This window comes from Pristis pectinata, chromosome 24 (assembly GCF_009764475.1).
Source record: "Pristis pectinata isolate sPriPec2 chromosome 24, sPriPec2.1.pri, whole genome shotgun sequence".
NCBI classification, from domain to species: domain Eukaryota; kingdom Metazoa; phylum Chordata; class Chondrichthyes; order Rhinopristiformes; family Pristidae; genus Pristis; species Pristis pectinata.
Genome location: NC_067428.1, coordinates 14,986,808 through 15,004,128, shown reverse-complemented (window position 1 = coordinate 15,004,128; position 17,321 = coordinate 14,986,808). Strand labels below are relative to the sequence as shown.

Below are 17,321 nucleotides of genomic sequence, written 5' to 3'. Positions count from 1 at the left end.
TTCCAGTTCCACCCATGCCACGTTTACTGTTGGAAACAGTTCCTATTGTTTCGTGCAGATGTAATTTGCATCAGGATGAAAGACGTGGCACCCTGGGAGTTCTGGCAGGTAATGTCAATCAGTTCGGTCTGCTACTTGTACTAAAGATTCGGGAGGTTGAAGAAGTACATTTCCCTCTGTAGGATTGACAGTAAGTGGACAAGTGTTTTTAAAAAAAACTAAGTGAATGCCAGGGAAAAGGAAGGGATTAGGACAGAACAGCAACCTCTTGCAGAGACCACTGACTGGGCAAGATGGTCCTCCAACGGCATAAAATGTTATGACTTTAAAAATCTAATTACAAAGTGCAGAATACTAACAGGAGTGCAGTTGGCTCACTGTGCACCCACCTGTGTCATGCATTTACTAATTACTAAAATTATGTATGTGGAATTATGTGAGTCAAAGAACCTCAGTAGCTCTAACTACTTGATAAATGTTGTGTTGTTTTGGTATGAATGTTTCAAAGTACACATTCCAGAAAGGGGGAACCTATATATGGAGAAAGAATTTAATTTTTGGCTCTAATCATCATTTATGTCAGGGCTTGTGAACAGAAAGAATGTAATTTTTGGCTCGAATTCTAACTTGCTTCAGGGCTCTTTGGTGAATACAATGAGAGAGGTGCGTCCAACAGCATTTATGGGTGTTCCTCGTGTCTGGGAGAAGATGCAAGAGAAACTGAAGACAGTAAGTGCAAAATCTTCAACCGTAAGGAGGAAAGTGGCTTCCTGGGCAAAGGACGTCGGTTTGAAAACCAACCTTAATCGCATGAATGGGTATGTATGGGATTAGAGCTTTCTAAATATACTGTAGTCGAGTCTTGTAATTTCTAATCACAGTATAACCCAATTTGATTTAACTAATTTGTTTCATTTAATCATAACTTTGCAGATAAGAGTGCTGGCATATGTTGAATGCTTTGAATTTAGCTATTTTTGTTTCCTGTGATTTTTAAAATAATTACCTTCATTATCTTCACTTCAATAATTAAACTTCATGATACATTGGAATTTAAGCTTTAACTGTTTACATTTTTCAATTTAATTTAACTTGCTAGCATTGATAGCTGCAAAGGTCTGTTAGCCAAAAGAGTAGGCATTGCAGGTTTCTGGTCAAGGGGAATAAATTTACTGAGTGTGTTGTGCCAAGCTGCCTCCATGCATCTTGTGATGCCTGGTAATGGAACAGCAAATCACTTGCAGGTATCTTCCAGCCCAGAAATGTTTTCCTTAAGTTCTTCAGCCATTTTAGATAAGATACGATACGATATCTTTATTAGTCACATGTACATCGAAACACACAGCGAAATACATCTTTGGCGTTGAGCATTCTGGGGGCAGCCTGCAAGTGTCGCCTTGCTTCCAGCGCCAACATAGCATGCCCATAACTTCCTAACCTGTACGTCTTTGGAATGTGGGAGGAAACCGGAGCGCCCGGAGGAAACCCACGCAGACACGGGGAGAACGTACAAACTCCTTACAGACAGTGGCTGGAATTGAACCCAGGTCACTGGTGCTGTAAAGCGTTATGCTAACCACTACACTACCATGTTTTACTAGGGCTTACTGTGTAATAATCTCGGGTGAAGCCCTGAGTGAGCTTCAGGATCCTGCTGTAGTAAGCTGGGTGGGTCTAATAAGTGGTTGCTGTCATCAACGTAATAATTTTTGCAAGCTTCCCTGATCCTTCTTTACCATGCCCAGTTATGAGAGTTGAACACAAGGTGCAACTGACCAGATGTTCCAGTTCTATAATGGGGCTTCGGCTTCTTTCAAATAAATTCTGGGGTCATGCTGAGCCTTGCTTCTAGTCTGCACACAGGCTTCCTGCCTGCTTTACATTGGCTAATCACTGGGGCACGTGACATGCAGAATGGGGCTCTGCATTGAGGAACATGGTTGCCGGTGTCCAGTGAGCCCTGAACGCCATGTTATTGGTTCTTGGGGGTTATGGCAATTCATTAAAAGTTGGTCCTCTGACACATTTTTTTAAAAAAAAACAGCAGGTAAAAGGATAAATTGTCCCTTTTTGTGTGATAACAGAGCCTTTAATTCAGGGAAATATCTTTCAGGTATACAGCAGTATCATGGAACTTCCGGCTGGCCAACAAATTGGTGTTCAAAATGGTTCGGAATGCACTAGGATTGAATCGTTGCACAAAATGTTACACTGGTGCGGCTCCAATTACCAAAGACACGCTTGAGTTTTTCCTTAGTCTCAACATCCCCATATACGAGTTGTACGGAATGAGCGAGAGCTCAGGACCACACACCATTTCTGTACCTAATTCCTTCAGACTTTCAAGGTAATATCATGTCTTTCCATTGTGCCTTTGAGATATTAGATCAAGTAATCGCCGTGTTTAGTGGTCATTTTCTTCTGCTCCGTGTCATATATTTCAGCAGAAGGTTCTCCGGTACACTTTACTCTGCTCTCCCCGATGATATGCTCTGCACCTCAGTACCAAGTCAGAGATGCCAGGCCAAGTTAATTGATTTTAGCCAGGGTAGAATCTGCAGTTTGTTAATGAAGCTAAGTTCTTGCTTCGGAGTGTTTTTGCGCGAATTATTTTGTCCAGATAATTTTGATGCACGTCGGACTCCAACCCAGTGTCTGCACAGGAGATGACATTAAAGTTTTTCCCTGAGGAAAAAGGTCACCAAAAAAAACACCCAATTGCAGCACCTTTCTGCACTAACCCCATTTCTCTCAAATCCCTTAATATTCCTGTTGAATATACTCAGCGGCCGAGTCTCCACAACCACCTTGGGCAGAGAATTCCAAGGATTCAGCACCTTCTGGGTGAAGAAACTTCTTTTGAAACTGTGACCCCAGATTCTAGACACTGTACCAAGGAAAACATCAACTCTGCGTCTACCCATTCAATTCCCTTAAGAACCTGCCATCCCGGCAGTCAATCTGGATAACCTTTGCTGTGTTCCTTGTATTACAAGTCTAGCCCTCCTTGGGTAAGGAGACCAGACCTGTGCACACGTTCCTGATGAGGGATCACCCAGGCTCAATGTAATTAGAGCAAGACGTCTCAATTTTTGTACTCGTATCCTCTTGCAACAAAGTCAATATATTGCTTTGTCTTCCAGCTGCTTGCTGAACCTGTATATTAACTTCCAGTGATTTGTGCTCTGGACACCCAGGTCCCATTGAACACCAACACCTTTCAGTCTCTCATATTTGACAAATACTCTATCTTTCTGCCAAAGTAGATGATTTCATGTCGTTCCATATTTTGTTCCATCTGCCATGTCCTTGTAATTTATTTACCTGGTCTCTGTCTTGTGAAGCCTCTCTAGATCTTGCAGTGCATACTGCCACCTAAGTGAGCTTGGATGCATTATGCCTGATTCCCCTCATCCAAAGCATTGGTGTAGATTGTGAACTGGGGCCACAGCACCAATCCCTGCTTCATCCCACTTGTCATAGCCTCCCAACCTGAAAATAATTTGTTTGAAATAATTCCTACCAGTTTTCTGTCTGTTAGCCAATCCTCAGTTCTTGTCATTATATTACTCTCAATACCATACACTCTAATTTTGTTTAATAATCTCTTGTGTGGCAATTTATTGAAGGCTTTCTCGAAGTCCAAATACACCACGTCAACGACTGCAAAATACACAAGGTATATTTAAGCAACACTGGGGGGTGAAAGCTCCATAATCTCCCCTCTTCACCACAAGAAATGAAGCAAAGAAAATGTACTAGTAACACCAATTTACCCAGATGGAGTTTGAGCCCCTCAATTTGCCGTGTGCTTTCTCTTCTCATTGTTAACAATTTAATTTCTTCCAGCTGTGGAAAGGTGATGCCAGGCTGTAAAACAAAAATCTTCAACCCTGACGCAGACGGATGTGGCGAGATCTGTTTTTGGGGCAGGCATCTATTTATGGGGTATCTGAACATGGAGGATAAGACGCAGGAAGCAATTGATGAGGATGGTTGGCTGCACTCAGGAGATCTGGGAAAACATGACGAGAAGGGTTTCCTTTATATCACAGGAAGAATTAAAGGTAGCTCCTTTTGATTCTATGTACATCATATAACAATTTCTTGCAACTGTAGGCATTCTTTGTATAAAACCTCACAACAATTTTGCTTATGTCTTATTTTCTATCATTATTTTCTTAAAACCAGCAGTAATTGCCTCTGCATTCACTACTGTGTAACTTTGTGATCTGGTTACAGTCTGCCACTTTTTTTCAGCAAGTTCCTAGATTTAATTCATGGGATCCAGGGTTGTCTTGTAAGGAAATATTGGGCAGTGTGGTATTATACTCCCCTGGAGTTTGGAAGAACGAGAGATGGTTTTATTGAAGCAAAGCATTCTAAGCACTCCAAGAGGGTTTAACAGGATAGATGGTTCCCTTAGTAAAGGAGCCTAGGATTAGGAAACTCATAGCAATGGACAGAACTGAGATGAGGAAGAATCCTTCTTAGGTTGTACTCCTGAATCAGTGGATGCTGTGTCTAAGCTTACTCAAGGATGAGAGTGACTTACTTTGGCAAGATATTAGCACAGTGGCAAAGAAATCCACCCCTGCCCTCCCCCCACCAAATAAGTTTCTAGCTGTCTCCTAAGAAAGTAGGAGTTTGTCATCCCATACCTGTAAGCTCTGACTTAGAGGTTCAGGATGGTCAGCTGGTGTGCCCGAGGGACTGCATACAGCATGATTCACAAGTTGTATTTGAACTGCTGCCCGACCAAGATCTGGTCTACTTGTAATTCTTTTCCTGCAGCTTTTAGTCTAACACTTGACCCTCTGTCCATTGGTGGAAGTCTGGCAGCACGGTGATTGTAGGTGGGAGGGTTACAACTCAATGAAGAGGCCACTGTGAAACTGCTGTAAGTCCTGGGACTTGCGGGTAGTCAGTCTTCTGATGGTACTTTCAGATGCAGCTGACCTCGTGTAATGCTAGAAAGAGAATCAACTACCAGCTTTGTGCAGCTGGGCACACTACTTCCTGATCCAGCTGAAATTTCTTTCGCAAACTCTGTTCATCCAGGTGCAGAGCCATGTTCTCCCTGTGACAGTGCAGCTTTCCTCCAGGTGCTCTGATTTTGTCCCACATTAAAAGACGTGGGTTGATGGGTTAATTGGCCATTGTAAATTGTCCCTAATGTAGATGAGTGGTTGAAACTGAGGGTAATTAATGTGAGTGTCAGGAGAATAAAATTGGCTTAACGTAAATGAGTGTTTGATGGTCCAAGTGCACTCAGTGGGCCAAGAGGCCTGTTTCTGTGCTATGACTGTATAACTGACTAAAGCAATGCTATATTACAACAATTCAGCAAAGTACTTAGTTGGCTGCAGAGTGCTTTGAGACATGGTAGGGTTTTCAAAGTTGCTGTGCATAAACAAGCCCCATCTTCATTCTTTGTGGAATTCCTGTTCCCTTGTTAATTATGGTGTTCTCTGTGACAGAGTTGATTATAACTGCTGGGGGAGAGAACATACCGCCAGTTCCCATTGAAGACGCTGTAAAGGAACGTGTACCAATCATCAGCAACGCTATGCTGATAGGAGACAAACGCAAGTTCCTGTCCATGTTATTGACATTGAAGGTATTTAATATTTTCTTGAGTAATAATCCCTGTATAGTTATTTAGCACAGAAATTATCCCGATGTGAGAGAATGGGCAAAATGCAGGAGTTAAAAATTGGCAAGAGGGAGGGGAGCACATTGAACTTGTTTCTTGATTTCAATTCCCAGTTACCGTTTCACTTTGAACGCTCCTAATTCTACCTAATTCAGTTAACTATTAAAAGTCTAGTTACTTAAAGGGAGATACCCAAATCTTATTTGAATGATATCTTCCTGATCTATTGCAATGCCCATCTTTCATTACATCACATTAAAACTGTGGGATGCCACCTGTTGCAACAAATTTCATGACATACATCGGTGATAATAAACACTATTCTTCTGATCCTGGGGTTACCTTGCACATCTCACCTGACCTCCCCTCTCTTGACTCCAGTGAAGGTGTACCTTGCCTGTGGATCGTCCTTGTCTACCCAAAGAAGTTCTAATCTAGAAAAGACTAGTCTTAGTTTTTGGCAGCAGGCCAACGAACTGTAGAGACTTTTCTAGATGTATTTTCTACTAACCACTAAAGATCAGGTGTGTCCTGGATCCTAGAATATCTGCAAAAGGACTTTTCTCTGTTTTCTTAACTAGTTGATCCATGACCCATGAAGTACAATGAAAACAAAATCGTGTCTACTTTTTTTTGTTAAAGAGTATCTTCATTGTCTGAGGAATCCTGGCCATACTGCAATACTTACACTAACTTTTTTAAAAAAAGAACTAAATATTCCCTGTAAGTTTTCTTTTAATGACCACATTTAGATAAGAGATGTGGTACAAGCAGCCCCACAAACAAAACCTACTAAGATCCAGAGGGTTAGTGTTTAAAGGAGCATTTGTTGATTTAGAATGTAAAAGTACAAACTCAATTTCCCAGAGTATTTTTTTAACAATTAGAAGAACAAATGCTAAAGGGAATTACAAACTTTTGGGTAGAGATTTACCAGAAAAATCAATGGTGCTGTAACTCTTTCAGAGCAAGTGTAGGTCTTGAAGTCGTCTTGATAATGCTCAAAGATCCTTCATTTAAAGAGTGCTGGTTTGATCAAATGAACTGACCTAATAACTTGAATGTTTTTTTGTTTGATTAGTTAGTTAATTGGTGTTACAGACTGGGTTACTATTGGTGAATGTCCCTTAAGATAGAGCACTCTGTGTGTGTGTGTGTGTGTGTGTGTGTGTGTGTGTGTGTGTGTGTGGCGTGATGACGACAACAGGAGATTAGGACGTAGTGACATTTTTGGAGAAGACTGTCAGAGTCAGTCAGAGGAGAAGAGAGAGAAACACCAGCCTGCTGGTCTCTGTATCGATGGATGAAAAACAGTAACTGTGTCGGTCACTACAATCCACGTATGGATTTTTGGAATAATCCGGTGGAGTCCACTTTGTCATTAACCTGTAGAAGGAAACAAGTATTTGTGTGGACGGCCACGTCTATGATGCCTTTCGGGGTGGCAGATGCTTCGGAACAAAGCGGTGGAGTAGTCACTGCTGAGTCTCTATTTTCTCTCTACATTTCCTCTTCAGTCAACGGTGGTTTCGGAAAAGCCTTTGCTCATGTTTCACCTTACGGCTTGCTGAACTGAACTTTGAGAACTATTCCTGGACTTGGAGTTTGGGAATTTGCCACACACACACTTAGTTTAGTTTTTGGGGTTAATGTTTAAGATCTAACATTTTTACTTTTATTTTTCTTATTATCATAAGTAGTTATTAATAAAATAGTTTTTTAACACATACATGACTTGGTGTGTTTCTTTTGTTGCTGGTTTGTAACAATTGACGTGATATCAAAACATTTTAAAAGAAGCTCACTCTTGACTAATTTCTTTGCTTGGGGAACTAGTGTGTGATGGTGGCATAGAATTTGCAATTGTAATGATAGTAAAACAGTTACTGTTCCCCGTCCATGCGGCATGAAGCTGATGGCTGTATCTGGAGTACGCACGTACATTGGTTCAAGTGGAAACCCAGTAGATGCTGTCGGCACTTCCCTTCTGTTCCATAGTGAAAGACGTTTTGTAGACTTTCCTTCAACATAATCATTAGAATCAACTGAACTGATGAGAGCATTGCATATTTATGAACAACTCTGGCTCTAAAATAAATACTTAAGATGTTACCCTGTTGCTTGAAGTGTAATAATTATTGAGCTATAATTACAGCTTTAATAACCTTGTTAGGTCTGAGAGAAAATTGTGTGTAGATCATTCCGTGGGATGTAAAATCTAGTGAAGAAGGAATGGCGCTGAATGACACGGCTTACTTAAAGATTTTTTAAATGATTTTTTTTAATTCTTTGGAATAATCATCATGATGTGATTTCACACCCTGTGTTAAGATAATAGCTTGTAATAGTGGAAAATTTAATGGTGGGATTAAGTTTCAATTTTAATACCACCAATGAATCAAATGAGGTTAGTTTGTAGAATTGCACCTGAACGCTGGAATAACTGCTTTTTTTTTTCATTCCAGTGCAATGTTAACGGTGAAACAGGAGAGCCACAGGATGACCTAACAGAAGAGGCGATTCAGTATTGCCAAACTATAGGTTGCAAAGCCACAAAGGTATCAGAAATCTATGCCAGCAAAGATGCGACTGTATTTGCTGCCATTCAGGAAGGTATCAACCATGTGAATGAAAAAGCTTCATCTAATGCTCAACGAATTCAGAAATGGTGTCTCTTAGAAAAGGACTTCTCCATTCCAGGCGGAGAATTGGGTAAGGGATGAATCTATCAATGCAAGTCGTAATGTCATGTTATCATCTCAAAACTAGTCTACTCAAATGATACAAGGTGATGTAGTGGCCAACCTGGTAGTTTTGACTTAGAACAAAATGTGCATCTTTCTTGTGGCATCACATGCCCAAAGTTTCCTGTCCACCAGACAGACAGTGGAAGCAAGTTTCTCCTCTTAAAATCCAAATGCAAAACCCTGCAGTTGCTGGAAATCTCAAATAAGAACAGAATGCAGGGAATACTCAGCAGATCAGGCAGCATATATGGAGGGAGAAACATACCTGAGCAATGGGCTGTTAATGACGGAACATTGACCTGAATTATTAGGTAATTTTCTGTCAACATATGCTGCCTGCTTGAGCACTTCCAGCATTAAATGTTTATACTTCTCCTTCTGAAGGTTGGGATGAAGGACATTTACTTAGTAGGAGGAAAGTTGGAGAAGATGATTAAAACTGAGGCCCTAATAACCTGCATTTGTAGCTGCCACTTTCTGGTAATTTTGCTTTTGGCTTCTTGTCCCCTTTCACTCGTAGGTCCAACAATGAAACTGAAGCGACCTGTGGTCTTGAAGATGTACAATGAACAAATCGATGATTTCTATAAGGATGCAATAACCCCAGTCACTCCAGATAATCCACTTACAGGAAAATAGAATCAACAGTTACTTCAGAGTGAAACACCAGCTGGATTTGTGCACTGTTTTATATTTTTAATTATTGCAATTTTAAGTTCATGTTTTACATTTATTTGTAAATTTCATTTTATTTGAAGGAAATGCCAAAATCATTCTCATTTTTCATCAATGTTACAACAATGAGCAAACTAATTGTATTGCATTTGTACTTGCCAGGGATTGGGGTGGTTAAACAAATAATATGGAGAACATGAGTTTGTGCAGTTATAGCTTGGCACAGCCATTGTCTCAGTACTGCAAACATGCTAGCTTGAAAAGTTATGTTATCATATTTAAATGTACAAGTGCATGTGAGAAAACATTTGACATTTGGCTTCACAGTGGAAACAGTCGAACTGTTGTCTTAAAATGTAGTAAGTTCAAAGGGTAGGCAGCAAACGTTCTGTTGATAGCGATGTGTTTTGGGATACAGAGGAAAATGTTGTTTCCAAAATCCATAATGAAAGGTAGATATTCTATTATACACGATTACAGTCTCCAAAGAAACGTTATACCATTTTACTTATGATAACCATATGTCTGTAAAGAATATTATTCCAGTTGTTTTTGTACAGCCCAAAAAGTTATTTAAGCTTGTCATGAACTATTTCTTTGTTTTGGCTATTTATTGTTCATAAAGTAAAGTTGCCATGAAATATATTTTTGTGTTTTAAATGTGCATTTTGTAGAAAAGCTGTACAGCCCCATTGGAGAAACCAAATAGAAAAACAAATGATTCATTTTTGTACATGAGAAGCCATATAAAATGGCAGTGCTTTAAGGACTGTAGAATCATCAAGCCATATACTTTTACAGCACATCAGCATAATTGAATGATTATATAAATGCTAGCTTTTTCAAAGAGCAGTCTGTTTAGATTCATTACCCTGCCTTTGTTCCATTATCTCCACTTTCTTTTTCAAGTATTCTCATTTATTAAAAAAACATCATGGGTTTCTCTGAGCACCACAGGATCCAACAACCAGCAACTCTTTGCATAATAATATCATCCTAATCTTTCCATTTGATTTCTTTTTAAGTGACCAGTTAAAGTCGAAACTTCTTGGCAGCTGATGGAGTTGATTTTTCCCAAATCCTGTCGGAGGACTTGTGGTTCTAACTTGACTTTTAACTGTGATTTGGTTGTCTTGTGCTCAGTTTTTTTTTGCCTTCATGCCAACCACCTGGGAAGCAGCAAATGATTTCAAGCTCTGGATTATAGTTTTTTTTAAAGTGCCTGTTCATTCCCCTGACTGTGGAATTAAATTCCCTGTCACTGTTGTGTATCTCTTGCACTCTGCTCTGACCCTTCATTTTAGAAATTAATTCCTATCAAGGTGTTGCAGCTTGACATGTGATCACTGGTCTCTTCAGTTGACCCAGAAATATCGTAACTTCAGAGGTGCCCTGAACTGCCTACATTTACCTCTACACCAATGGCCTGTTTTCCTTGTATTTCCTGGATTGACTGCTTATTAGATTATACACTGTGAAACCCTTCCATAAGTAATGGGCTGAATTCAGTTGTTGCTTAAGCTTTGAAGTTTAGACCTTGCATGTGTGGTTATGCTACAGATGAAGCAATCAGACCTTGAGTGGGTGCCAGACACGGGGCCGTAATATTTTCTATCACAAGGCTGTTTTCTCTCAAGGTTCCAAATGTAAAAACAACTTTGGCCCAAGGCTGAACGCCTTATGAGACAGCTCTCTACTATGCTGGCTCCTTGCATTCTTTTGATCTGTTTCTAACTGCTTATTTGATTTTTGACAACACGGTATGTAATGGCTTACCATTGGTGCCTATTGAGGCAAACCCTATAAATCCATTTAAAATGGGACTGGATCGGGAATCAGAAAGAATGAGGGGATAGTAGGAAATGAGATGAGAGTAGGTTGTAGTGGAACAGCTAATGCTGACTGTAGTGGAGACTGCAAAGACCTTTGTAATTTCTGTCAAAACATCAGTGAGAAGTGCCTAAATGTTTCGCTGGGAATCAAATTTTCTACGTTTATTATCACATGTTTTCATTTGCAACACTGAAATTTTTGCAAATGATAACAGCCAGTTTTTAATTTTTAAGAGTGAAGGTGTAGAGGTATTAACCAGGAAAAAAGACCCATTGAGCTGTTTACATTTGACTGACTTAATACTTCGGCAGCAACTTGATTATGCTACAAAAATGTACTGTTTAAAAAAAAATTACAGGCACTGATCCCAGAATGAATAGTTTACACAATTATTTTAATAATTGCTTTTCTTGTTGAGTTGTGCAATGTGCACTTTACATCCAGTTTCCCTATGACAGAAAAATAATACAAAGGCCATTTGTTTTCATTGTCTGTGTCTGTATAAATGTACCACCTGATGTATGCATTGTGCCAGTTTTGAAACAGAGCACGACTGCATTGAGGTATCAGGAAATCCACCCCTAAGCTTTGTACAGTGAGCACTGGCCATTCGTTACCACTTTAAGGATATCCCCAGATATATTTTGGCTAGCAGGTTAATTTTTTTTTCAATCTATCACTTTGTGAATGTTTTTTGAAGTATAATTGTTGCTATTTTTCATGAATGTTAACTCCATCTAGACTGTATTCAGTGTAAATATGGGTATTGTATTTGATAAATTATGAGAGTATATTGCTGCAGCGGACTGTAAATTTTGCATGAACTTGTACAATACAATTCGAACATTTGTGTATTTCATGGCATCGTGATGGAATGTGTTGCAAATAAAGTTGTGAAGTCAGTGGCTTTCCAGGAGATAATGTCGGTAGCAGGTGAAGTGTTTTCAATGTAGGATTTATCTTGCCTGGTGGAGAAATTAAAACACCATTTATTTGCTACCATAAAGCTTTTTAAGGCAGAACAAAACTGCCTTTACCAATTACATTCAAAGTAGCATTGAACTATGGGTATAAGATAGTAATAAGAAACCTTTCAAAGTTTCTTCATTCCCAAAATGATATGGTCTTTGTGACATTGTATTAAAATGTCACAAACCTCCCCATCCCCTATTTTGTAGTTGCTAAGTTTTTGTATTACTAAATATAAATAGCTTCAGATTGAAACAGAAACTATAAGGAAAAGCAATATAAATATGCTTAAATATCCACCTTAACACAACTGTATAATAAATGTTTCAGTGCATGTCTGTTTATGCCGTATGATGAGGGGAGTGTTGCTTTGATCCACTTTTGAATTGGACTGGTGATTGCAACTCCTCCATCACTGCTTACACCAAGAGGGCAAGGCCCCCTGCTAATCTGCAGGAGGAAATCTGATCACCCCAGTGAAACACACTGACATGCGGCTGTAGAGGTTTGCTGTTTGAAAATTAAGCCTCATGGGACTGTTTAATCACCCCAGCACCATGGGGTGCACAATGGTGCAGCTAGTAGAGCCACTGACTCACAGCACCAGAGATCCAGGTTCAATCCTGACCTCGGGTGCTGTGCAGAGTTTGCACGCTCTCCTGATGACCACCGGTTTCTTTCCACATCCCAAAGATGTTTGGAATGGTAGGTTAATTGACTGCTGTAAATTGCCCCTAAGATGAGTGGTAGAATCTAGGAGAGGAGTTGATGAGAATATGGGGGGAATAAAATAAGATTAGTTTAAATGGTTAGTGTGGACTCAGTGGGCTGAAGGGCCTGTTTCTGTGCTGTACCCCTCTGACTCATGAAAATTGATTTAGCTTGGACTAAGTGTTTACAACTTTTGGATCAAATTACACCAGATGTAAAATTTGACCAGCGCTTCCTGTTATGAGTTACCCAGAGTCTCCAAAGTGAGTTTCACATCACACCAGCTACAGTTCTGTTGTTAGAGGACTCCAGGTGAACTTGGACCACATTCTCCCGTGAGTGCTGTCCTTCATCAGTCTGAAAACAACATCCTGCAATACTGAACTGGGAGGCCTACAGCACACATACAGTAAGTGGAAAAACTTACCTCTCTCATTGAGCCAACTTTGCAGCTCCCCAACACAGTGATTTTTTTTTTCCCTTTCACCTGTCCTCTTAACCAACGTTGTGATGGGTGTTGGTGCTGACCAGAGCTTCTCCCTCCCAACATGGTCCAATGCACCAGAATCCTGTCAGAATGAGAATCTATCCTGCCTCCTCTTCCTGCACCTGTCTGCAGTCCTACATCCTCCTCCTCTCACATCCCTCCACTGCTGTCAGCTCTCCCCTGGTTCAACTCTTATCCATCCAGTGGTAGCCAGAGAATCGTGCAACCCCACTCAAAGAGTTTACCTCTATGATCTAGCCTTGGCCTCCTATTTCCTATCTTTATCTTCCAGCTCTGGAAATAGCACCAGTTTCCACGTGCTTGTTGCACATCCAACAAAACATTGGAAAGACCAAAGCCTTTGGCCCCTGCTACAAACTCTATACCTTGGGCTTACCTACTTCCCCTCTCTCTCCATTGGCATTGTACTCAGCTGAGCAGAACTTCCCAGTATATTTCTGCATCACCACACAACTGATCTTGATCTCCGTAACATTGACTCTGGCTTTGCTACCTTGTCTACTGACCAAACTCTCAGCCATGCTCTTGTTACATTCAGACTTGACGATTCCACCATACTCCAAGCCAGCTTCCCATTTTCCATCCTCTGAAAACTGAAGCTCATCCAAAACCCTGCTCTTGCCTTTTTACCCTTCCTCTGCTGGCCTACATCAGTTCCCAGTTAAGCAACGCATCACTTTTGTTCAGGTCCACCTCCCCCCCCCCCCCCCCCAGGTCTTTCCTCAGCCTATCTCTGACCTCCAGCCCTGCAACCTGCCAAGACAGCTGGGCTTCTCCAACTCCAGCCTCTTGCACATTCTTGTATTTAATTACTCCACCGTCAGCGACTAAAGTCCGAAACTCCAAAACTCCTTCCCACAACCTTTCTCTAATTTACGAGACTGATTTAAACTACCACATTCACAGCTTTGGGACACCTGCTCTAATCTCTCTACGTTTCACTGTCTTTGTAAACAAACATGCAACGTGATTTAGGAGGTTTTCTCACACTTTCTTACAACATGGAAAGAGACCATTCAGTCCATGATAGCTCTCGGAGCGTTCTCATCTGTCCTGTTCCCTCACTTATTTCCTGTCACCTATTCTCTCTCAAATGGCTGTCAACTCCACCCTGATTCTCCATCTACCACTTGGGGTAATTTACATAGCCAATTAACATCTTTGGGATGTGGGAGGAAACCTGAGCTACTGGGGAAACCCATACAGTGACGGGGAGAACACCAGAGATCAGGATTGAACCTGGGTTACTGGAGTTGCAAGACAGCAGTGCTACCTGCTGCTCCACTGTACCACCCAGGTACGTTAAGGCACTATACAAATACAGTAGGATTACAAAGGACATTAATCTACCCTGATGCCTCTATTTCAAAAAGACAATTTAACAACAGGACCTAGAGGTGAATTCAGCTTGCTGTTTTATAATCACATATTCTGGCCTGACAAGATCTAGTCACATTTCTCACAACCATCCTTGCATGTGAAAGTTACTTTAATGGACTGGGCAGTTGCCAATGCAATGCCTTTATAAGAATGACGAAATAAAATTGGATTACTACAGCCCATGATTAATGACTGATAAAGCTCAAGGTGCAGTGGGATAAAAGACCCAACTAGATATATTTGGCTTTGGATAGCTAGCAGAAATCAGAAGTCATATTTAATTGTTCTTCAAGGGAAAATTGAGCAGCATTGAAAAGGAATTGCAGGTGGTGTATATCTGGATTGCAAAAGGCTGTTGTTGACCAAACTAAATCAAACAATAGGGAAGGGAGTGTGACAGGGAACTACACAAAAAAGAATGGTTTAGCCGAAGCCAAGGGGTGAACTTTTCCAGACAGCAGTTTGGATGAATGGCCTTATGTGAAATCCATTGCTTTTTGTCTCCTCTTATAATATTGGTTACAAGATACATCAGTTGATTGATTTGTACAAAACGAATGTAGATTTTAAAAATTGCACATTTTGAAAGTGGGAAAGGATAGTCAGTACTCAAAGGGTTCAAAAATATATATTCTTTAGACAATATACAATGCAGTAAGAGCAGTATGGGGTTCTGAGACCACATTAGTGATATTAAGTTCAGTAATCTGCTGGGCAATTCATGGAGTTTTATTTCCACAGTAAAATTGTGTTGTTTGGCGTTTTATTAGAAACCACAGAATTCTTCATTTCACATCAGAGATGTAGCTCATTTGTTCTTTTCCGAATATATACATTACTTCTATAGTCTTCAGGTAAAATTTCACACAAGTTTACTAGACTAAAACAAGAGTCCCATCGGATGATTCTTAAAAACATTTCTGTGTTCTGATAGCTTGAAAAGGTGATTATCTCTTGGAAGAGAAAGTCACTCACTAGTCTTCCATTCATTCTGCCTCTGACCTAGTAGAATGGTTATGTTTTTGGGAACTGATAAATGGCAATAAAACTTAAGCTTTGACAATGACTTTCCTAATCCCATGCAGTGAAGGTTTTAAATTGATCTTCACAGGTTTGAGATGGTAAGTATTCGATATCCAGTACTAATGCCATTTCTCATCTCACAGGCTGTGCTTTCCATCATAGAGGGATTGCAGTCCAATGTCTTAATTCTTATTTCAATGTACTACAGTCTGCTTTGAAAGCCCATGTCATGTTGCTGTAGCCTCTAAGTAACTCTGTAGCTTACGGACGGTGGTTTCATCCAATGAGAAAAGGTCAAAGTCAAAAGTTGTGTTTGTAACATTGAAATGTCCTGTTTCTTCAATAAGGTTTACAATCTGTGAAGAAAATAAAGATGGTGTAAAACTTGGGAGAGAAATTGAAGTTAAAATTTCTATACTAATCAACACTGCAAACATCATAGGAGAAGCTAAGCACTCGATAAAATAGCAAAATCAGTCTTTGATGCTTTCAGTAACACACTTCGGGAGAACAGTAATATTGGTTTATTGTGGAAAATGAAAGTAACATTCCAGAGAGATTAACACTTCTCAACCATAGATTGTATAAGCTTTGTCTTCTTCAGCTCCATAATTTATCTTCCAGAGTAGCTGGAGTAACAACGTCCAAAAAGTTAATAAACCTTCTGTGCAAATAAGTTAAATTGTTAAATACAATTGATTAAAAAAGGTCACCAAGTACTCTGACTAACTTCTACAGAAGCACGGTAAAAGTATCCTGGCCTGGTACACCAATTCCAATGCAATAGGAATGCAAGGGACTGCAGAGAGTGGTGGGCACAGTCCAGTCCATCACAGGCACAGCGCCCCCCCCCCCCCCAACCCCTGACAGCATCTACATGAGGCGCTGCCTCAAGAAGGCAGCATCTATCATCAAAGATCCCCACCATCTGGGTCATGCCCTCCTCTCACTGTTACCGTCAGACTGGAGGTAGAGGAGTCTGAAATCCCACACCACCAGGTTCTTGAATCGACCTGCACAACCCTAATCCTACCTCAGCACCTCTTGCACTACCATGGACTTGTCTGTGTGTTTTTACACTAATGTCTTGGTTTGTACAGTCTTTTTGCTGTTTTGTATAATTTATGTTCTGTGTGTTGTCTGAATCTATGTGCCTGTGATGCTGCTGCAAGTGGGTTTTTCATTGCACCAGTACCTCACTGTACTTGTGCACATGACAATAAACTCAACTTGACTTGAGGAGGAATCCCTTTTCTCCAGGAATCATGGTTACTTAGAATTATCTACCACAGAGAGCCAAGGAGACTGAATCATTGAATAATTCAAGGCTGAGACAGAATGAGTTAGGGGAGTCAAGGTTTAAGGGCAGTTGAGCCCAAGATCAGACCAGCTACAATCCTGCTGAATGACAGAACAGTCTTTAGGGGCTGAATGGCCTCCTCCTGCTCCTGTTTCTCAGGTGTCACCTCACCCACATATTGTGCTCTGTAAAACCTCCTCCTAATCTCAACTCTCTCCAATGGTGTCTCCCTTATGCAAGATACAGACTCATAAATTAATCCCTGCTCTATATGTCTTTCAAAATGACATTAGCAAAATTATAATAAACCCTTTTGCTGGATTCCAGCCGTGGGATGGGATGGGTCAGTGGTTCCTGGAGCTGGGGGTTAGAGACTGCCAAAACCAGTCAGTGAATAAGAGGAGGACAATGGGTGTGTGCAGAGCACCAGACTGAGGCCAACAGATATTAAGTGGCACCTTGGCTGATCCTGATAGGTGGGAACCTTGTGGTATTCACTTAGAGGATCAACATTGTACG

The 17,321-nt window shown here is 40.5% G+C and overlaps 2 protein-coding genes across 2 annotated transcripts in view; one reads left to right on the top strand and one right to left on the bottom strand.

The window, feature by feature from the left end:
* The window catches only part of acsbg2 (acyl-CoA synthetase bubblegum family member 2), a 50,499-nt gene extending 38,686 nt beyond the window's left edge, over positions 1–11,813 (top strand). The window contains exons 9-14 of the mRNA XM_052037540.1: positions 637–818; positions 2,114–2,347; positions 3,850–4,067; positions 5,481–5,620; positions 8,122–8,368; positions 8,924–11,813. Coding sequence (XP_051893500.1) covers positions 637–818; positions 2,114–2,347; positions 3,850–4,067; positions 5,481–5,620; positions 8,122–8,368; positions 8,924–9,042 — 1,140 coding nt within the window. The 3' untranslated portion in view covers positions 9,043–11,813. The remainder of the gene's footprint in view (positions 1–636; positions 819–2,113; positions 2,348–3,849; positions 4,068–5,480; positions 5,621–8,121; positions 8,369–8,923) is intronic.
* Positions 11,814–11,941: 128 nt separating this feature from the next.
* Positions 11,942–17,321, bottom strand: part of mllt1a (MLLT1 super elongation complex subunit a) — an 83,854-nt gene continuing 78,474 nt past the window's right edge. The window contains exon 12 of the mRNA XM_052037541.1: positions 11,942–15,858. Within this exon, the coding sequence (XP_051893501.1) occupies positions 15,730–15,858 (129 nt within the window). The 3' untranslated portion in view covers positions 11,942–15,729. The remainder of the gene's footprint in view (positions 15,859–17,321) is intronic.